Raw genomic sequence first — 23,027 nt, 5'->3', positions numbered from 1 at the left:
GTGATGAGAGGAAGGATTTGTCAGTGTATGTGAGGGGGCCAATGAGAGGGACTCCCGGAATGAAGACGTCGCGAGTCAAAAACAGCAACGTTCTGTCAAAACAAGGATGAAGAGGAGAATAAATGTATGTTATTACTGCCGTGGAAGGTTCAGGAATGCCTCACTGGACAGTGAAGAGGTTTGTACACAACGGCTGAAATAATGTGACCACACCTGAAGTACTGTGACCATACCTGAAGTAATGTGATCATACCTGAAGATATGTGACCATAACCCAAGTTATAAGACCATACCTAAACTTATGTGACCATACCTTAAGTGATGTGACCATACCTGAAGTAGGGACACCTTACCTAAAGAAGTGGCTGCCGTAATGCATGACGGAGTCATAATCATAATCGAAGGGGATGCTGGTGTTGTCCAGACTCTGCTTCCCGAAGTTAACGATGTATTCTGAGGAAAACGCCAGGTTTTTAGACTTCCTAAAAACACACGTGACTATACACACTTTTTCCACATGAAGGCAAACTTGGATATCTATTTCCAAAGTCAGGATATAATAGAATGCTACAGGAGGCTCTTCGAAATATCATTCTAATACAATGACTCTAATACAATGTGGAAGGCATGTTGTCTGGACCTCTGTCCAGCCACTATTTCCACCCCCCATGATCAACGCATGCTACATACGTACCATTCCTGAGACTTTACCTCTTTGTAGGTACAGTTTACGCATTGTTATTCCTGATCCAGCACAGCAAGTCTATACGGGTAACGAGTCTCTTCCTGGGCTATACTGACGTGCATAAAAGTAACTGAAGCTCTGCAGTAAATGAATTCAAAAGCATAAGAATGAAAAACTTGGTGAATGGGCGCACACCAGCCGTCAGCAGATAGGTTACTGCCAACATGCGGACGTGATAGATGTAAACAACATACGAACGTTTTAGTTGTCTTACAGTCAACGAGTTATAAACCCATGACTTGTGATGACTACGAGGAAAGGGAATTAGAAAGTTACAAACACTGTCCTTCTACTGCCAGATCCATTTGAAAAGACACGAGCTAGGTATAAAAAGACAGGATGTAAAGCAGACCATTTCTTACACCACCACCGAGGCCAGCCACGTACAATCTTCAAGCGTTCAACGAACTGAATTTGTTATCGTTCTTATTAAGCAGGAAACAAAGCCTAACATACTATGTAGGCCAACACCACAGCAAGATTGCTTTTTTGTGCAAACAAATGTGTAACTTGAATATACTTGAAGTGCGAAGATGTTCGAAAGATGGATAATCTCTTCAGTTGCCACCGGTGAGTGTTGGGTTAAGTGTTCATTAGCGTTTCTCTACAACTACAGTCAATTACCAGTCGTATCTTTTTTTTTTTACGAAATTTCATTGTCACAGTACTACCTATAGTTAAGAGAGTAAAGTGGTTTGAATATGCAAGTAAGGACAATATGGTGCTGTGTAGCTTCCGATTTTCACTAGACCCTGTGGACGAACGTTCACCTAGGTATATGGATAGGCTACAACCTGAGAAGCATGGCTGGAATCACTTCCAGGATCATTTCCCCACGCAAAGACCATACAGGCGAAATCTAATCATTTACACTTCTTTGCAAAGTGTAAAAAAGATTGCAATTTTACCCAAAGCCGAATTACTGATCAAGAGTAAGCCTCTGTAAATCCAAGTACTTACAAGATAGACAGTCATGTATCCTATTAACACACATCTCTTACACTTTCATAACTAGATTATATCCCCTCACCACATATCATCCTCAAACATTTCATTCACCCACCCTCCTCAGCATAGCCTTATATATAGTTCATGCCTCGCTTCCTTATATTGCTGATACTACTATACCTACAAACATCCATTTTTGCCCTCCCAGATAAAGCTCTTTCCAAATATTCTTCATCGCTCAGACCCTTCGGCCTCAAACCCACCCAATGACTCACTTCCGTTTCCATGGTGTCATTCGACTGTAATGTCCACTCCCAGATATCTAAAACGCTTCACTTCCTTTAACTTGTTTCCATTCATACTCACAACCCAACTAACCCGTCTCTCAACCTTCTAAACCTAACCTTACTTTAATTCACATTTACTCTCAACTTCTTCCTTTCACACACCCTTCCAAACCCAGTCACCAACTTTTTAGTTTCACAATGACTTCTGCCACCAGTGCTGTATTATGAGCAAACAACAAATGACACTTCCCAAGCCCTCTCATCCCCTACTGACTGCATACTCGCCCCTCTTTCCAAGACTCTTGCCTTTACCTTCCTCACCACCCCGTCCATAAACAAATTAAACGACCATGGTGACATACGCACCTTTGCCACAGACCAACCTTTTACTTGTAACCATTCACTGTTCTTCTTACTCGTACACTTGCCATACACCTCTGATAAAAACGTCTCTGCTTCTAGCAGCTTTCCTTCCACACCGCCGTATATTCGTAAGACCTTTAACAATCTATCTCTATCAACTTTATCACATGCTCTCTATGGATCCGTAAATGACATAAACAAATCCATCCGCTGCTCTAAGTACTTCTCACACACATTCTTCAAACACCTTACCCACACACCCTCTACCATTTCTGTTCCTCCCTAATCTGATGCCCTGTACATGCCTTCGCCCTCTCAGTCACTATCCTTTTATACAACTCACCAGGTACACTCAACAAACGTGTAACATGGCTGGTGAACTTCTGAGGCATGGATGCGAGTTCACTGTAAATAGTACAGTACGGCCTTAATTTTCGCAGAAAGTTTTGTTGTTTAACACACGAAAATGATTTGTACCTTGCCTAAAAACTATACTGGGTTTACTTGTAAGATAGAAAATATGTGTTGCAATTATATATTCTTGCAAAATTTAATGCAGTACACAAGTATGTTCCAATCGAATATGCAGTATAATCGCGCTTAATTGGTAAAAGGTACTAAGGCCACATCTTGTGATCAATAATTCGCTTTATGGTATTATTTCATGACAAGCCACAATAGTCTGATTATGACTATATGCCGAATGCAATTGTATATGCACTAAAATATGCAGCTGTTTTCCTTAGCGCTGGTCTAGGGTAAGATTTTTTCGTGGAGTCACAGCCATAGTTACATTTAGAAGTTTCAGGAAATGAATGAGTCTGAGTAAATTTTTCATACTTTCCTCATACTCAATATTTATGTAGAAGTGGTCAGCTCAAACTTCTGTTTCAAGAGTACATGAATGCGCAACCAAGAAACAAATTCATACCTACGTCGGTCTCAGCGTTCAAAGATACTTGTTACGTATTACCGGACCGACTCCGTTCCTATGTGGTCATACTGCGGGTGAAAAGTCACCTTCGACGACGTTAAAGCCGTCAATGGACGAAAAGGAGTACAGTCTCGTCAAGGAACTTCCTACTCCGAAGGATTGTATTTCCATGATCCTTAGTGGAGCCGCAGCCTTGAAGCACAGAGGAGCCTCATAAAAGGGGTTCTGATTCTATATAATAATAATAATAATAATAATAATAATAATCTGTCATAATGATTACAGACAATGAATAAATTGAAATCTTAAATAAACTTCAACTAAATTTTTACTCACATTATCTTTGATCTTGTATCGTTTGTAATCTATAAGACAGATTTTATAAATTCTAACACTTGGGTGCATTTATAATGGCGGCTTTCAGTTAGGCAACATTCATCAGTTCATGTACCGTGCGGAGTGTGCACTAGAAAAAATGATGTAGGTCTGTTCCAGTTTTTAATTTCTTGTACTAAATTTGGGTAAGATCGTGATTTATACTAGACATGCTTATGTGGATTTGAAATTAGAACTCCTATTCGTTTATCGGCGAAATAAAATCTTTAAATTGACACAGACTTTGAAAATAAATGTAAGAAAATTCTAAAAAAAAAAAAAAAAATGGACATCTAACTTTGCTAATACAGTGCATGTGTTTTGTGTTGTGGTAGCACTAAGGAACAGGAGTACCTGGAGGTGGCATAGCTTATTGTTTCCAAACAATTACAAGTTCAGCTGAATGTGTGCCTGAAGCCAGTTTTGGATACTGTTAGATCTGCTTGTAGCTGGCAGCAGTTGCAAAAGTATGTCTTTTCAGTTTGATATCATCTTCGTAATGACGATCACTTTTTCATTAGATTAATCAAATTACTTATACTTCCAAATACATATAAGTATTAGATCAGACAATGAGGCAGGTGAAAACCTGACGTGGCACATGACATCTGCTGAATAGTATGAAGTCAAATGATAGACCGAACGTGTGGAATGGCTTACACAAAGGTGTCTAATTTTTTCTTTGCCGATTCAACTTTTTCTTTTCCTAACTAGCCACGTCCTCCCTTGCTGACGGTCTTTTATTACTCTTCCATTTGCCATTAAACACAAGTTTGTTTTTTTTCCCTCAGATCTTCAGAATCATGAACACACGCTCAAATATCTTAGTTGTATTGCCTGCTGGTTTCTTGTCTTTTACGTACATAGCTCCTTTATCATCATTTCTAACTCCGGTTCCAAATTAGGGAAGTTCCTGTTTTGTACGTCCCAGTATCTAAAGAGAAATGTTAAAAATATTGGTATGTGCAGGTAATGGGCTCGAGCCTTTCCAGCCAAATCAGATAAACCCAACATGTTTGTATTTGTAATGACTGATCTACTGACTTAGTAGCCTTTTTCTAATTTTTTTTTAAAAAGCATATGCACCTCATTTCAGAACTTTTTTTTCGCAAGGGCTGTAACTTTTTTTTCTTAGCTAATAAGATAATAATAATAATAATAATAATAATAATAATAATAATAATAATAACAATAATAATAATCCCTGGGGGATAGGGGAGAAAGAATGCTTCCCACGTATTCCCTGCGTGTCGTAGAAGGCGACTAAAAGGGGAGGGAGCGGGTGGCTGGAAATCCTCCCCTCTCATTTTTTTTTTTTTTTTTTTTTTAATTTTCCAAAAGAAGGAGCGGAGAAGGCGGCCAGGTGAGGATATTCCCTCTAAGGCCCAGTCCTCTGTTCTTAACGCTACCTCGCTAATGCGGGAAATGGCGAATAGTATGAAAGAAAAGAAAGAAAATAATAATAATAATAATAATAATAATAATAATAATAATAATAATAACAGAAAGAACAATCTTAAAAAATCTATCGAAATTTCAGTCACTGTCCGGATATAGCTGTCGCGTTTTTGAAATGTTTAATGTTTCCAACAGTTGCAGAATTTCATGACTAAGCTTATTAGGAAAGTTCATGGATTCGTTGATTATAATCATGTTGAGCCTGGTCACTTCCAATGCATCTACATCAAAATCTAGTAACTTGGTCATTCCATTCTTGCAACTGTGAGACCTTGATTAATGCAGCTTTCTGCAACATAACGTAAATCCCTCTAAAACCTGTCTGTAGTAAAACTTGATTACTTTTACGTTATTTCTACTTTATCAGATTCAAGCTGAGTCTAGCCTATTGTAGCCTATTTGATCAAAGTTGATTCTACTATTCTGTAGCCTATCTGATCAAAGTTGATTCTAACATTCAGTAGCCCATCTGATCAAAGTTGATTCTAACATTCTGTAGCCCATCTGATCAAAGTTGATTCTAGCATTCTGTAGCCTATCAATTAGGCTGAGTCTATCCCATAATGCATCAAATTCAGGGCACTGAGTCTACTGTAATCTATCAGATTCAAGCTGTCTGTACTCTAGTTTTCTACAACACCCACCGGGAATAATGTTATCGGTCAGGACAGTGACGTGTTCATCTCTGTCGGGGCGTGCCTGCTCGTGGAAGAGGCCAAGAGCATGCAGGAGTTCGTGGATGGGCTTCCCTAGCGAGATGAAGCACCGTCTTGAGCGTGAGTCAGGAGCCTGCAGGGACACGATCTGCTGACCTCCATTCTTCCCGATGTAGGACCAACACCTGCGGGACATGGTAGTGTTAGCAGTATAGGAGGTGAGGAGCAAGTATGACCAACATTTTATTGACAGAAAATTGATAGATAGAGATTCAAGAAGGGGCAGGGGGTTACGACAACGAACACGCCAATACTTAACCAAAACATTGCTTCAGATACTGAACTTAAAGTATGTTCTGCTCTTGATTAAGATGTCTTCGAAAGTGTATCGTAGTTTCTTTGTTAAGGAAACAAAGATACAAAATCTTATACTGTAAATCTGTAAAATTGTCATTCATTACAAATTAGTCTTCATATGTAGCTTGTATTGATAAAGCGAACCATAAGATGTTATTTGGCCGGTACATCGCGAATCTATGAAAAGACGAAAATGTAAATAAAGGATTAGAAACAACTGATACGCTAGATTACCATTTGTTAAGGAGTTGCCGGCAACAATGGTCGAGGTGGCTGGTGTGTGAGCTACAAATAAGTACGGAAACGCAAAATTAGTTTTACAAAACCGTTTGCATTCGTTTACATCATATTGCCTCTATCCTTCCACTACAGTGAATGAGAATGGTCCGTCGAGACTTTATCTCATGGATCATAAGGAAGAGTGCGGATAGCGAGGGATAGTGCAACTGAGTGCACTACATGTGTAATGTTGCCAGGCTCGCCCTCAGACGACGATTGAATAGCAAAATTCCCTTTACATAATCCTTTATTGTATCTCTTCGTAATCTCCTACTTGTAAGAGACGAAATGTTTGAAGACCTATTTAAGCAATAAGGTGGAATAATTAAGATATTCCCTGAATCACACACTAGAGGGAATTATGTTTGGAACGGAGACAAACAGTCAAACCGAGTTATGATATATAAATCATCCCAAAATTGTGTGCGAGATATGTATTCTTAGACGTGTTCTATGAGGTTAGCAAGTTGGTTGACTGGGTTTTCGGCCTGTCAACTGTTAGGCCGTCCACGGCGAGCTATGTAACCAACCAATAAATCTTTAACGTTTCGTGTTCATGATAATTTTACAACCACTCTTACTTACTACGCATGTAGCCCTTGATGTGTTAGCTATCATAAATGAAAGTTTCAAGCCCAAATATTAGTGAACAGTATCTGTATAATAAACATCATCTGATAAACATTGCAAATTAAATAATTATGGACCCATTTATTGACCTAATTATAAATATCAGTTATTCATTATTAGTTTACTGAGTGTAATTTTCATAATGAAGTGAGAGGAGTGATAACATCAAAGGCAGCAATGACTGCTGTAAGCTGAGGCAGGGTGATGAGTTAGTGAACCTTGGCGAGCGTACCCCCTAGGCTTCTCCATAGGCCAGATCAACAGGTAGTCTGCAGACTGGCCGTCCCACGGGATGAATCGTATGCACGTCATGAAGTTGAGTGTCGCTATCGCCCTCTCTAGGAACTCCCTCTCGTTCGGCACTGTAACACAATGCATTCGTCAATCAATAATTTCTTTGAGTAATTAAGCACTCATTCAAGGGGGGCTAAATATTATGAATCATATTGAACATATGAAAATTACTTAATGTGTATAAATGAAGTCAAAGGAACCTTTTTGACCATAGACTTTATCGTGAAAGTTACAATATAGTTGTTTGCTGAGGACGGCAATGAGGGGAAGAGCACCCACTCACGGTAGAGGTGGCTGATGGAATAAGGCACGGTGGCGTTGGTCCATCGCCGCTCTGGGAACACCTTCCACTTCAGGCCGACGCGTGTGTTTGCCAGGAACTGCAGACCAAGCATGGTGTCAGGCAGTAAGCGGAGGAGGAGTATACATATATATAAAACCACAGGACCCCTTTTACTGGGCTCCTGCAGCTTCTAGGCGGTAAATTTTCATTAGAGTTGTAACCTCATACAAGAAGTGTCAAGCAACAACTATAGCTCCTGTGTCTGAAGGTGGCTACACACATACCGTGTAATCTCTAGGCCTGTAATACTGCTCAGTTGTGAACAGTATTATCAGCTAGATTTGCGACAACTACTATTACTACTACTGGCGACCATGGTCTTACCTCGGTAGAGAGGCCGGCCATGTCACCCTGGTAGAAACCTGCTGTGACTTCCGAGTCTTGGTGATCCGCCAGCAACTGCCTCTGGGCTTCTAACGGGTAGTCGAACACTGTCAGGGAGGATAAGAATTTTTTAATTTCGACAGTGGCAGGAGAGCAGTGCGTCTTACTCCCAGCCACGGGCACGAGGGAGGGACAATGCTGGGAGTGAGGTTAGGTTTATGTCTCAAACTTAAACACTAGTGGAAGGGAGGAACCGTAGCATGTCTTTAACCCACACCCTGGTAGAAGGGAGGAAGGGTAGCATGTCTTAAGACCCCGAACTAATGAAAGTGCTTCCAGTATGTCTGGTAAATATGGGATTTATAACTGAGATATTGTGTTGACACTTGACGCTAGTGAGGGAGGTGTGGGCTAAGACTTACGAAAGAAGTAATGATGAGAGGGAAGGGGCTTGTGTGTGGGGTTGAGTGACGGGGTTTCCTACAATGAGGGGAGGATATAAATTGACATGTACACTGTAAGACTGGTGGATGCAGGAAAGGAGGGGGGGAAAAAAACTTGCCATTTTTGAACAAGTAGTCAGGAACATTAGGATAATGACTCCTGTTCACTTCATTAAGCCGTAGGTTAGGCTCTATTCTCAGGTTGTCGACGTCCCTGGAAATGCGGTCGGGAGCTGTGCTATCGAGGGCGCGAGGCAGGACACACCCGACACACGCCAGCAAGATGATTACGCCCACGGCGCCGCACATCCTCCTGCAGGACAAGTCTCATCTCAGTTACGTCACACGTAGGTCTATGTTTACGTACAACACACTTGGTTTGTTCTGAGATGTTTTAATCAGAAAAGAAAGACCAATTTCCTTTGTTCTAATGGATTATATTCCTGATGGTTGTTAGGGGATGAATGGTAAAGTGAAAGAGGAGGTTAGTAGCAAAGTTAGGTTACGTTAGGTTTGGTTGCCTTAGCTTCAGAGTTCCATAGGATAAGTCTGAGAAAATTAGTTGAATCTATTGAAATACAGAGCGTAAATATAACACAGCTAAATAATTTGGTTGGAATCTATTGAAATACAGAGCGTAAATATAACACAGCTAAAAAATTTGGTTGGAATCTACTGAAATACAGAGCATAAATATAACACAGCTAAATAATTTGGTTGGAAGTACATTGTTCAATGGAACGTGGTGCCTGTGTGCTGCCTGTAGGATATAGTTATGGTGGAGACCAGCTGGCCAGGAGTGTTGCCATCAACCGCGCCCGAAAATGTAGCCGGACCAACTACTTCTTTTTCTTTTTTTTTTTTTTTTTTTTAGCTATGACAGCACGGGCAACTGAGGACCAAATCACGGGGTGGATGAACAGCTGGGTTGATTGTGGACCGACCGCCGCAACCAGGATTTGAACCTATGCACTCGACCATGGGCGGCCCGCAAATGCGTCACAGTCAGGAACGTTAACCAATACACCACGGGAGTCCACTGGTCTTGATACGCTATTCTGTACTCGAAAATAAGTTGTGAAGTTTTTAGATTCCGTTAAAGGATCCGTTACCACTTGTTTTCTAACTAGATTATACATCATATAAGTAACAATAGCAGCTTTTGGGTCTGAGGTGTTGATGAGTCCGGGACTGATTTCTGGAAACAAATGTTTCTCTGTGGATTTCATATCTTGGAGACGTGTATGAGAAATGTAGCTGGGGTATCCTTCTCAAAAGTTGCACTATCCTCCGCAAGGGCGTAACTTCGCAATACGACCACCGAATTGAAGAAATCCTATTTTACGACTTTTGAATATTGTCCCAAGAATCAGGGAACGTTCTTATTCACCTTACATTCATGTATGACGCGTAACTATACCAGCTCAGACACTTTTATATAGTTAAAAAGACAGTCATCATAATCCTAAATGGCCGCCAATATGGAACACTGGATATTAAGATTATTTGTCGTCCAAAATCTATCAATTTCTTTTAAAAATCATTAGCATTCCATTTCACTGATTTATCATATCATAAAGTCTTCTTGACTGAAAAATGCTACCGTTGTCAGCTGCACCAGGACAACTGTCTCATCGAAACATTGGCACAGAAAACGGTGATCAAGTATGAAAAATAGAATACGATACCCTAAGGTTATTGTCACTGATTTATGTGAAGTGAGGAAAACCACGTCAACGTCGTCTGCGTCTGTTAATAGTCGTAGACACACGCGCTCCTCAGCTGAGCACACATGTGGAGCAACAATACTGGTATCAGCTTCCACCTGGATGTTAACACATTGTGGTTATCTCTTACCTTCGAACACACTCCAGTACTTCTACTGAAATGAGCATACAAACTGCTTGTGTTGTTGTTGCTCTGTGAATTCAGTTAATTCCACCATAAGGATCTGTGGCAAAGACATTTTGTTTTCACCGTTTTTCAATACGTCTCTGAGGACATGCGACGATGTTTGGTGTAGTAACGGTGTCATCCGTCTGTTTTACATATTTTTTGACTGCAAAATCTGGTCAAAACTCTGCTTATTCATTTTGTCATGTGATATACCGCACTCATTAAGTGATCATATATATATACACCATACAGTGAGCTGGGAGGACAAAGACCTGCCACCGGAATTATTCATCAATATAGTAGTCCTTGCCACTTCAGTCGACTAGGCTTTCGGTGCTCGATGTTTTGTTGGGAATTCGTTCTGTGGAAGAATATCATGACGTACCTGAAGAGCGTATGACTCATTAAGATACTGCACTGACGAAAGAAAACTTTGAGAAGAGTTTGTGGTCGGCTGAAAGTTATCTAACCTACTCCATCATCCATGATTTACCTCCGGTGAGTAAATTTGCCTCAGGCTTTGGGAGCGGCTAGCACAGCGGCCCAGCGCGAGCGCTCAGGATAAGTGGCTGATTGTCAATGAACGCTGACACCATCACTATCGGCAACTTGTCATCCCCTTGTCCTGTTGCTGTCCTCTGACAGCAAGTGGGTCCAGGGTGTGCCGCCCAGGCAGGACAGGAGCGGCAGGTTCAGTAGCTAGATATAGGTATCCTAACCATAGCTGCCAGACCCACTTGCATCACCCATACCATCAATGACCGCCTACCTGCCACTGTGGCGGTCAGGCCAGGCAGGCACTCTGCCGAGGACTAACTAGGCTGTCTCGTCTATCTGGTTTACGGCCGCCGGTCGGATTTACCCGCCGGTAGCCGTGTCCTCACGGTCTTCTTCACCGTGCAGTGTTGCCAGTCCATTAGTGAGGGATAAGACCATAAATTCTTCATCATGTGTCGGAAGCCATGTTGAATATACGTAGCATGTTGTAATCATACACTAAGTTATACGTTATTTTGTCACAGATCATGCCATATATATATATATATATATATATATATATATATATATATATATATATATATATATATATATATAAATAGGCGATAGAATTTTCTCCCTTGTACTTCAAAAAAGACTGCGCCCAGGATGGCTGGCCCACGTACGGCAGCCAGCCTCCCCCTCTCTCCTTTGTGAGCGTCCACCAGCATGAAATCTAGTAGACGTGATCTACCTGGGAGAGTTAATCTATGGCTTTAACGTCATCGTCAAGAGCTTCGGTTCGCTTTACGTATCGCAGTAGAGAAGGAAACCTGTATAATTGACTAACTGCATAGGAAAAGACTGTAGAAAAAAAACAGACGAAGTGAAGAACAAGAAGGGAAAAGCGGAACACCGAAAGAGAAGGAAGATGGTACATACACTAGTAGCACTGAGGAAGCAGGAGTAGCAATCATTGTACGAGGATTGTTGTACTCTAAGGAAAATAATCGATATATATATATATATATATATATATATATATATATATATATATATATATATATATATATATATATATATATATATATATATATATATATATATATATATATATCGTTCCTGAGATGGCCTTGATTACGGCATTTATTTACAAAGAAATACAAACGACAGACAACAGACAGCCGAGATAGATAGGTTTACAGATATGTTTGACGTCCATGAGGGATGTCAGTTGTGTGTTCACACATTACACAGAACATTACTGGAACCAAGACAAGAGGTGTGTTGTGAGGATGGTCTCGCGATATTCTTCTGATGTGTAGGTTTTCGATCCCGACGACCACGTCTGGTGGTGGCGGTCAGAAGTATCATATGTAACTTGTGATGGAGGTCACTGACCCTCAACATCTTATGCACAGCAGCAAACTGGTTTATTTTGCATCCCACAACACTATTATTCACATCGAACTTTGCAAAAGATATTGTCAAGGGCGCGAGAGGACGACTGGGCAGATCCTTGATCATGACTGTGAAGGTGTTCGCTTTAATTATTGAATTTGTGGGGTAAAAAAAAAAAAAAACTTTGCCCCCAGACATATTGGGAAGTCAACGACAGCGGACAGAGCAGAGGACAGATGTAACACTTGCTACGGTGCAGTTTAATTAGTAACGGACAGGTTTACTGGTAGGTTGAGCATACACACACACACACACACACACGGGGCTCCGCGGTGAAGTGGTTGGCGTGAATGACCATGAGTAACCACAGACCCACATTCGTTCGAATCCTTGTCGTATCAGTCGGCCTACACATAACCCAGGTGTTCATCCTCCCCTTGCCATGTTCGACAATAGGACACATGACTTAGGTAGGGATGTGTTTCAGTGTATGCGTATATAAATACATATGAGTGAAGATAGGTTACATATATATAAGGTTAAGAGACGGAACAACACAAGTCTAACACTCCTCGTCATACATATAAAATCACACATACACACACGCACAGTTATATACTGCAGTTACTCTTATATGATTATCCACTCCAGGTTCACGTACAAACACATACTTAAACAAACTCACGCACCTACATATCTAGTCTCGCAGTGCATACATACCCAGTATACAGTTACAAATACAGCAACATTTCACTTATCTATACAGTAAGTTAAACTGAATTTTATCTTTCACCATAGAAATTCTTGCTTGATGTTGTCAGGATGAGACTGGTGGTGTGGTGTGGAGGTGGTGTCGAGGAGGTGGAGGGAGGCTTATACACGCCCACCACACATACCGTCACAAGGTAAACTGGACACGCGCCGTCACCACTCCCAGCACCCACGAGGTCGACTCTCACTTCCAAAGTGTCAACCTTACAGCCTCACCTCTGCCTCAGCTGTGTACCCGCCTAGGCAAGGGACGTTCGGCTGGGGGTCTCTGCCTACGGTCCCTGGCGTACCTCCGGCAGGGGACCATCCCGTATCCCCTGCTGCAGGCAGCTACTGCTACTATCGTTCTTCCAGCACCGAGGGGCACGTCCCTCCTGCAGTCTGGTAACTCTAACGTTGATCCTGGATTCTTCTCTTATTTTCTGTTCTGACAGCAAACCTACGTTCTACATCCACTGCTGCTATACAGCAACATTACCAAGACGATTGTAGGAACCGTAGCAGGGTCCTGCCGGTGACCTGATGTTGCAAGGGACGCAAGTGGCCCGAGTGAGTGACATGGAGTGTCACTGGCTAGCTGGAGGTTCCTCCTGGTTAGGTGCTGTCTTCATGTGGATACTGACCGCTCAGGAGGGGACGAGAGCCTGGGAGGGGTGACCTGTGTAGTGGTGAGTGGGGGGTGAGGCAGCATGGAGGTCGAGGGTGAGGGGTCGGGCTGCTGACCTTACCTGGGTGTAGAGATGGTAATGGTGGTGTCAGGAAGGATTAAATGTCCTGCCGTTGTAGTGAGGAGGCCGGCCGGCCAGCACCCATCATCCACTTGCCGCTGGTCGACGGTGCTGCCTGGGTATGATGAAGTGTAATCTCTCACTGGGTGGCTCACGTTATGCACACACGACGTTCCGTTTCTTTCCAAAATGTTTTCGCGTCGCGTCTCCAGCTGAAACTTCTCAAAGCATTTGTGTTTCCCGTTTCTATCGCATGTCACTGACCCTCATAGAGGATGTCCTCTGATGACATATCTGGAATCCCATAACACATCTTAGATCACAAGTGTTCTTGTAACAGTAGAACAGTCATCAGGTGTTAAAAAAATATGGTTCATATCTGGACCAGAAGCAAACCTATAAGTTCACTTTGGTACAGACACAGAGACGTGGGTCAGTGGCTCATGGTTGGCCCGGGTGACGGTGATGGATGAGGGCCAGTGTCTGTATTGTTGCCTGGCCAGAGTTAGATAACAGCCCGTCATCTTATCCCTCCGTTGTCATGGTTGGCAAGCGGTCGTGCATCTTATTATCCCATCACGCTGATAGATAAGGATCAGAATTTAGTGTTTCTTTTTTCTGATGTTGGCTGGGACTGCACTGGAAACTAAAAGCCCTTAATAAGGCCATCTTGTCAACACTCTCTCTCTCTCTCTCTCTCTCTCTCTCTATATATCTCTATATATATATATATATATATATTATATATATATATATATATATATATATATATATATATATATATATATATATATATATCCTAGCATAAGCCATGTTTCAATTCTGTCGACCTGCCCCTATGGGAGGATGAACATCTGGATTGGCTATGGACCGACAGCCGAGACCAGAATTCGAACATATGCGTCACGGTCAGCAACGCTATCCATTACTCCACGGAGGTCCCGGTAATTTCCCCCTAACATAACTAAGTAACAGGCCGTTCTCCTGACATTATAGGCCGAAACAGGTGAAGGCCAAAGGGCCCAGTTCTCCACAAGTTAAGATAATGGTAGACCTCTAAGCGAGTACACAGACCACGGTTGAGTTACCCTATCTCTCTATCGCAAAGGTAATCAAAGTCGAGAGTCAGTCAAATCCTCCAGTATTTCCTAAGGTAAGCGTGATGACGGACCAGACTCTCATGTCCTCCATCGGCGATAGATGAGACGGCTTTGATAAATCTGTCGTGGTCAAGAAGTGAAGGAAATGAATATCCATAATTATCATAAACATCTTGACGTTTGTTTATAAACACCACGGCGGAGCTGAGAGAAAAGATCGTCCCAGAGATTTCTCTATGAAAAGGTAATGAACCAATGAAAAGTGGCGGAGAAAGAAACAAATGAAGATCAGCTATCAAATGGAGGGACGCCATCCAGGCCGACACCAGTGGTGTCCACACCTCATGTTATCACCTCGCTATATAACCCTACACTGCTACGTGCCCGGACTCCCTCACTGCTACGTGCCCGGACTTCGACAGATGTTCCTGAAGAGTTAGTGTTATGTAATGATGCTTCCAGGTTCCTCACCTAGGTTAAGTCACACACACACACACACACACACACACACACACACACACACAAACACACACACACACACACACACGGTGCATGCAGTGCATACCTATAATTTTCTCTTCTTATTTACCAGTGTTCTGAGGACGACAGAGATGTGTCTTCTATGACATGGGTGGGAGTTGTTTGTCGTACAACTCCAAGTGCTTGAAGAATAAGGATAGACGCTCATGCACCTTTTGTACAACGCAAGACAGCTCCCAGAACTCAGGTTCACCTTAGATCATAAAAGACACGCTTGTTACCCAATTACCATAGACTACACAGATTCAAGGCCTTATGTACTTTCCAAGCCTTAAAGGTGAAGAATTCGGTCGAGCAATGAGGAGTCCAATTGACTATAGAAGCCTCTAAGAGCACTCGTTCTCCATAGAACAAACGGGTCTTCGAGAAAGCAAACCAGTATGATGCATATGACTGTAGATGAAGAGACTGCATCAGGCACCTGAAGTGTGGAGCAGACACGGTTGTGTGCCACACCTCAGCACCACCGAACAGATATGGTCACCATAGGCTCCGAAGACCCGACCTTTCATATAAAACCCTACTGCAGGAAAGCATACAGACCCCATGAAACACAGGTCTTGTAGAACCCACACAGATACAATGGAACACAGGTCTTGTAGAACCCAAGACAGCATCCCATGAAAAGCACACACTGGTCCCGTGGAACACACAGGTCCCATGGAACATGGCATAGTACACTGGATACACTGCACACAGCATCACTGAACTCTGCCAGAGCTGTGTGTCGCGGGTCCAGCAGCGCACAGGTCCAAGGAACACATCGCTCCCATACACACAGACATTCAGTCTTACATACATCTGACGTAGGACACGACCTGCATAAGACACAAACTTCTTGGAACACAAACTCCTGACGTAGGACACGACCTGCATAAGACACAAACTTCTTGGAACACAAACTCCTTGTAGAATATGCAGGTTTTATGGTACACTTCCCAGCGGACTCGAACGTCTCGCAAATTTGAAGCCATGCGCTCAAAACGCACGTCGCAAAAGAGAACCACCACGCATCGCAGGAAACATGTATAACATTAGAGAAACATTTCCACAGAACAAACTTGGCACATGAAACACAAAGGTCCCTTGAAATACGTAGCAGCGATTGTATACAGAGATTCTTCAAGAGCACAGGTCCCATAGGAGAAACAGACCCTTCGTTGCACGGACTTGACAAATTACATAGAACCCTCAAGACCCATAGAAGATGAAGTAACCACACAGAACTGGTCCCGTAGAATATGTATGATTGACGGGGCGGGTCGTGTGGAATGCAAGTCTGACAGAAAATGCAGGCTCCGTAAGTGGCCAGAAGACAAATCGATCCAGAGACAAACTGGTACATTCCTCTTTTGGAAGCAGCAATTTTCGCGGTGGAATCATTTTCCGTGAATTATACAAGGGCTATGGCATAAATAGATTCTGTGGACCACGGGAGTCCCCATGAATTATTATCAGAGAATACTAAGTTATGGAGATTATTCCAAAAATAATGACGTCGTCTGGGCCACATCTTACAGAGGAGACACGTACCTAAGAATATACGAGCCATGGGAGCAATTCTCATGGAAGGAACACCTTTCTGGAACACACATGGGTTCAGGCAGCTACACTGCTGGCAACCTAAGTGCCCCAGGGCGACACACAAGGTGATGTCTTGCTCACTGCGACCCGCTACCGCTATCCCTCCCACTCAGTGTGTGCAACACGAGAAAACGCACAAGAGTGTCTCATACCGGCGGCTGTGTCGGGTACCGCTGCTGGTAATTGACCAAGCTTTTGTATGCGGTATGTGCGACCCCTTGCCTGGGCTCCTTCAACCATTGGCTGTCTTTTGAGCCAGGGTAGTGAGACAAGGCCGGGTCTGTGAGGACGCTGCTACTTCGTCACATTGATGGACGACCAATTGTCCCGGGTTACATTGCCTGCCTGCCTGCTGGCGCACACTAACTGAGCACACCGGTCACTCACCCACCACACCAAAGACTTTATTCGGATATAGGTTCCTGCACCACACACCACCACCTGGGTGTCTGGGTCCAGGGTCAGCCACGCCCAAAGGTCACCCGTGGACCCGGCCTTAGTATGCAACATTGATGGCTCATCCAAACAGAAAAGCTGTGACCCAAGGGGATGGATTCCTTTTACAAATAAGAAGTGAAATGACTTCTCTCATATCTCCTTCGTGGAAGTGTTACTTTACAGGCTGTCGCGGGGGTTAGACTCTGGCAATTGAGATTGCTGGTGAGGTTAATCGTTGGTCCGCCACACGCCACCCGTGGCACCAGTGCCACTCTGCTTGCTGCTTACCCACGTCACAAGGCTCACCTCACCGTCGCTCTTCTGTGCCATTTACGTCGAGGAACAGTACCTGCTGGTGTTGCTTCTGGCGACCCCTGTACAGAAAACGGGTCTCAAGTGGCTTAATGTTTACATATTCAAATGGTTGTAGCATGAGATATCTCGCAGCCCCTGTTGTTGATATAGAATGTCGGGGGAGTTTAACTCGTACACATGTTTATTTCACAGTTATCCTTGTTTGTTTGTATATTCGCTGAATAAAGTTTCGCCCAGGATGAGCACTTTGAAAAAGTGTTAATCATATTCGTTTGCGGTAAATACAGTTTTCAGAGCGTAAATGATACAAAAGAAGATGTACGAAGAAGATCCCATAGCCATGGCACTCTCCTGAGGAGCTGTAGAGATAGAAGTGAGGAGGAGGAAGGTACAGTTGACGGGGTACGGCTGGCCAACTACCTACCGCCCGGCGCCTCGTGAGGCTGGAGGGGTACACAACGAACTCCGGCGGACTGTGTGGTAAACACTCTTGCCGAAGGAAATATTCCATACCAAATGGTAACCTACTATTTGTATTGTTTGATATCAAGGATAAAGCGAAAACGGAAATGTTAATTATAGTTCCCTCGGAGACCTAATTACTACGTACTTGTCTTAAGGTAACTACAATGACAGTGGAAAAAAAAAAAAAAGTTCCGAGTCTTACGTGATTGGTTTGAGTGTGACAGGACTAACGTTGACGCTGGTGTCTTCTGACCGTCTAGGACACACGAGCTGTGTTCTTCACACTTTACCTCCTGGTCAGTATTCTCTCCACACTGTCCGCCCGACCGAGAGACACACACACCACACACGCCACCCTGACAACCGGTCAGCTCTTTAAAGGGTGGAGCCGCTCACGATAAGATCAGTCGCGTCTGGCCCACGTTGAGACAGTTGCCCAACACAGGGAGGTTTCATTGAAACCGGTCGGGTTGAGGGTTGTGGGTGGACTGTGTGCTGGTGTGGTGTGGGTGACTGAACGGTGGACAGGAGGGAGGAGCTTGGGAGATGAGGGAGAGAGAGAAAGAGAGAGAGGGAGACGCTGGCCGTGAAGAGCGGCCAGAGTTGATGAGGAACCACTAGTGGGAGGGGCCACAGTCGGGTCGGTAGGGTCAGAGTGGACGAAGAGCGAGAAGAGGGCGGAGTTACGAAGGGGGCGGAGCCAGTCGGGAAAGTCCGTGTGTCAGGAGTCAATGAATAAATGTGAGTGGAGGAAATACTAAAAGGGGAAGCCATTCATGTAGAGGAGGCCAGAAGGATGGGGTTAGGGTCGAGGGAGATAATGTCATGATCGGACCAGAATCAGACTTGGGAAGGTAGTCTGGTAAAGAATCAAGGTGTGAGGTGTCAGCACACAAGTGGGGGACTTCAGAGTGTGACGGGATCGAAGCTGGCGTGGAGCCACACACGGGAAGGGGCCAGGTTCAGGTTACAGTCCTGTGAGCGAACAGCTAAGGGCAAGGCGAATTGCAAAGTGGGTAGAGCACTGGGAAGAGTCAGCAGGGGAAGGAGCCACAGTGGACGAAGTCAATTTGTTGGAGAAGAGCCACCAGACGAGGTTCATGGTGAGTGAGGATGAGCCTGGAGGAGGCGAGATCGGTGCAAAGAGTCAGTTGTGGTAGGAGTCAGCGGGGAAGGTTTAGATCACGGGAAAGATTCTACTGTGGAGGAAACCTTTTGTGCAGGACTGAAGAGAGAGAGAGAGAGAGAGAGAGAGAGAGAGAGAGAGAGAGAGGGAGAGAGGGGGAGTGAAGTCTTGAATGAGAAGTCGTGAGGAACGGCATCTGAGGACAGCAAGACTCTGGAGGGAAGAACGGGACGTCAGTCAAGACAAGAGCGTAAGGGGAATGGGTCACAGAGTCGGTGAGCTGGAGGGATGTGTAGGGTGGCGCTAGAGTGGTGAGGGCAAGTGGTGCTCACTGGGGCGGTGTTGGAGTCATGAGGGTGGACGTCCACAAGGTAACAAAGTAGTGAGGACCAGTGGTTCCCTACGAATGTGATCAAGCAGTGATGGCTGAGGCAGGGTTCGGTTGGGTGAAGGTTATGGTGAGACGCCATGGCTAGTTTTCCTAGAGATTCTGTTACATCTGATGGCTGCGGGGAAGGACTGGGAAGGTCCCTGTAGCATACACAGTGGGGATTCGTGCGGATAGTGTTAAGAGTAGTGATATCTTAATGGGACGATGGTGGCTGGGATAGCCGGCAGAGGAAGGGTTCTGAGGAGCTGGAGTTTACGAGTGGCGAGGGAAGGATCTGGTGACTGGAGGTTCTGAGTGGGTACCAAGAACTCGTCCACCTCAGGGCGTTAGAGGGGATCGCAAAACTGTAAGCAGGACATTGATTTTGTTCCCCGCCGATCTAGGTGGTGTCGACTTCCTTGTCGACTCAGGCGAGCACCCGGTGGTCCGTTCAAAGACCTGAACGCAAATGAATGAACGACACCTCAACGTCCACGCGTACCTGGCCTCCTCCTGCTGCTGCTGCTGCTGACTGCTCACACACCCATCCAGAGGGTCAACATCTGCTGCCAACTACCGCTTGAGTCTTTCCCACAACAGTGGCAGATTCTGTAGGTCTTCTTACACGCACCTCACTCATCTGTCGGCGTCTGGCCTCCCACCAACGTATGCTGACCACTGCTGCCTCCCGCCTCACCAGGAGACAGCAGCGGACTCTTCTCGGCCGCCTGCACACAGGGAAGGGGCTGCCAGTGTCGTATATACACTGAAACGCCGATTGTCAGAGTAAAATTCCTTCACAAGTATCACTCGTTCAGTCTGGCATCTCGGGATGACAGGATCTCAGCCGGGGAAAATGTCCTTTGTTTACTTGTGTTCGATCTCATAACTTTATAATTTTTTTCCCCACCTACTTACGGCCACGCCCCTATACCTTTGTCGTGTGGCCAGACCTACGGGCACCTTCCTCTCTGTCGGGCCACCAAGGGTCGCAGAGTCCACCACAACCCACACCATCTTCCCCGAGGGACAAGAGTCATGGCCTCAGACTGTAGTCATCTTGTTGTGACCACATACGGCTAAGGTCGTACCTTTACAGCCAGGGGGGATCATCGCAATGTGAACGGACGACGTAAAGAGAGACTCGTTCATCTCTCTGTCCTGCCTGATCATACAGCCACATGTGATGGGGTTGACAATAACTGACAGCTGAGTACAGAGCCAGCGACTGCTTCATGTTGACTGCGCCACATGGAGGAAAAAAACTTGTTAGTATTAACTTCTATATACGATGTCATGTGTTATATTTATATGTATGCGTATGTGTGTTTTTGGTGGTGCGTGTGTGTCTCTGTAAGTGTGTAGTTAGCAATTTGTGAGGTATGGAGGGAGGCGCTGTACACATGGGGTTCCATCTTTTGACCATTATTATCCTACAACGTTTCAAACTGTTGCCTGCTCCCTACATGCACAGTTTCATCACTGTTCACTTATTCCGTCTGCCTCTGGATTTTTTTTTTTGTCATCATTCGAAGAATTATTCACTCTTAAAATCATCAAACGACTCTAAAAACTTAAAATTTGTGATCAAGTCACCCTTTCTCTTCTTTCTTCCACGACGGACACATTTAAGGCCTGTAACATCACATTGACAATCAAGTTGTCCTAATTCTCTTACAATCCTTATCGTTCTCCTTTGGACCTTGTATACCAGTTCTTTGTGCTTCTTTAAGTACGTTCACCAAACTTGAAAAGTACTTTGTGCTCTGGTTGTGGCCTTATATACGATGTGAACAATTTGCTGAATTTTCCCTTGTGCTTATACTCGAATGCTGTTCTAATATCTGCCAGCTGGTGTTTGTCTCCTTTACTGTTCTCCAACTGTGGCGAGGGCCCTAACGAGAGGTTTAATGCCTACACCGAAGTCCCTCTCACTCACATATTCCTACAGCTTATTCACTGCTAGATCGTACATGTATCGAGGTCATTCTTACCTCTGCCTCATCCCCATTACTTTGCCTTTACTTGGGTTGAATTTCATCAACTATGAATCAGACCAACTTTGGAATTTGTTTAGGTCCCCTTGTAAGGTGATGCAAACCTCTTTCCTCTTTACTTCCCCTCATAAGCCTGGCGTCGTCTGCAGACATACCCAGGTAGGAGTCAAATATTTCAGGCGATACATTTACGTACTGTAGCTCAGGGAAAACACTGGGCCCAGGATTGAACCCTTGGGCACGCCACTGGTGACCCCAGCCCATTTCAAGAAGGCTCCTCTGAAGTGACTCTTTAATCTCCTTCCTCTAAGGTAATTCCCTATCCAACGAAGGAACATTCCCCCATATTCCCGCCTGTCCATCCAGTTTTGTGCTGGGTATTGGAGTGTCAACTGTTTTGTGGCGGTTCAGAGGTACCCAAACCAACCATCCTTCTCTTTAGTCTAGAACGGAGAACGAAGCTGACTGACTCATAGATGTCTTATTAAAGATTTGTTACACGTAACCTCTTCCCCTGAACCCGTGCTGCCTCTTGCTAAGGAAGTGTTCCCTCTTCAGTCAGTCACCCGCTCACTTTTTGATAATCATTTCCAGCATTTTATCGGTCACACTCGTCAGAGAGTCTGGTCTCTAGTTCACACAATTTCCCGGTTTTCCTACCGTAAAGAAAAGTATTATATTGGCCTTCCTCCACTCCCATGTCTTCCGACAATATCAACAATATTACAAGTGGAGTGACAGTCCTGTCTACACACCTTAACACCACGTATGGTGACACTTTATCAGGACCAAGAGCCTCATATACGGGAAGTTCCTTTGGCTGTCTGTTTATGTCTTTCCTAGGTGTGTGTGTGTGTGTGTGTGTGTGTGTGTGTGTGTGTTTACAATTTGTATGAAGGTGTAAATACATGTTTACAGTGTTGAACCTAAGTTGGGGATTTTAAGTCACAGAATTAATAAACTGCCTATGTTTCTCAGTGCATCGAAATGGAACTCACTGAAAATTTTAGCCCGCGTTGTTGGTCTGTTATGTATATACAAAAGTTGAAAGACACCTTAGCTTCTTTTTTTTTTGCTTGCCACCATGCCACGTCATCCCCCATGTCCCTGGAGAATATCTCCACTTGATATAGATATGGTGAATGTCAACTGAGCATTGCCTTAACCCCGTGACCACGACAGTACGACCCTTGGTCATGATGGCGTGAACTTTGACTCGTCCCTTAAGAGTGAAGTCCAAGGCCACGCCATCATGCTCAAGGGTCGTACCGTCGTGCTCAAGGGCCGTATCGTCGTGCTCAAGGGTCGTAACGTCGTGCTCAAGGGCCGCACCGTCGTGCTCAAGGAGCAAAACCATCGTGGAGTTCAAGTTTGCCTTGCTGA

General features: G+C 44.2%; 1 protein-coding gene across 6 annotated transcripts in view; it reads right to left on the bottom strand.

The window, feature by feature from the left end:
• LOC139766241 (hatching enzyme 1.2-like) overlaps positions 1-23,027 on the bottom strand; it is a 100,057-nt gene that overhangs the window by 1,795 nt on the left and 75,235 nt on the right. For 5 of the 6 annotated variants that reach the window (XM_071694598.1, XM_071694596.1, XM_071694597.1 and 2 more), the window contains exons 2-7: positions 8,556-8,749; positions 7,994-8,100; positions 7,610-7,706; positions 7,265-7,394; positions 5,755-5,951; positions 354-453 (exon numbers count right to left, since the gene is read on the bottom strand). In XM_071694598.1, coding sequence (XP_071550699.1) covers positions 354-453; positions 5,755-5,951; positions 7,265-7,394; positions 7,610-7,706; positions 7,994-8,100; positions 8,556-8,745 — 821 coding nt within the window. In that variant the 5' untranslated portion in view covers positions 8,746-8,749. Of the gene's footprint in view, positions 1-353; positions 454-5,754; positions 5,952-7,264; positions 7,395-7,609; positions 7,707-7,993; positions 8,101-8,555; positions 8,750-18,353; positions 18,640-23,027 lie in introns of those variants that run through there. The other variant, XM_071694599.1, reaches the window with a different exon arrangement.

This window comes from Panulirus ornatus, chromosome 57 (assembly GCF_036320965.1).
Source record: "Panulirus ornatus isolate Po-2019 chromosome 57, ASM3632096v1, whole genome shotgun sequence".
NCBI lineage: Eukaryota > Metazoa > Arthropoda > Malacostraca > Decapoda > Palinuridae > Panulirus > Panulirus ornatus.
This window is presented reverse-complemented; position numbering and strand designations above follow the sequence as displayed.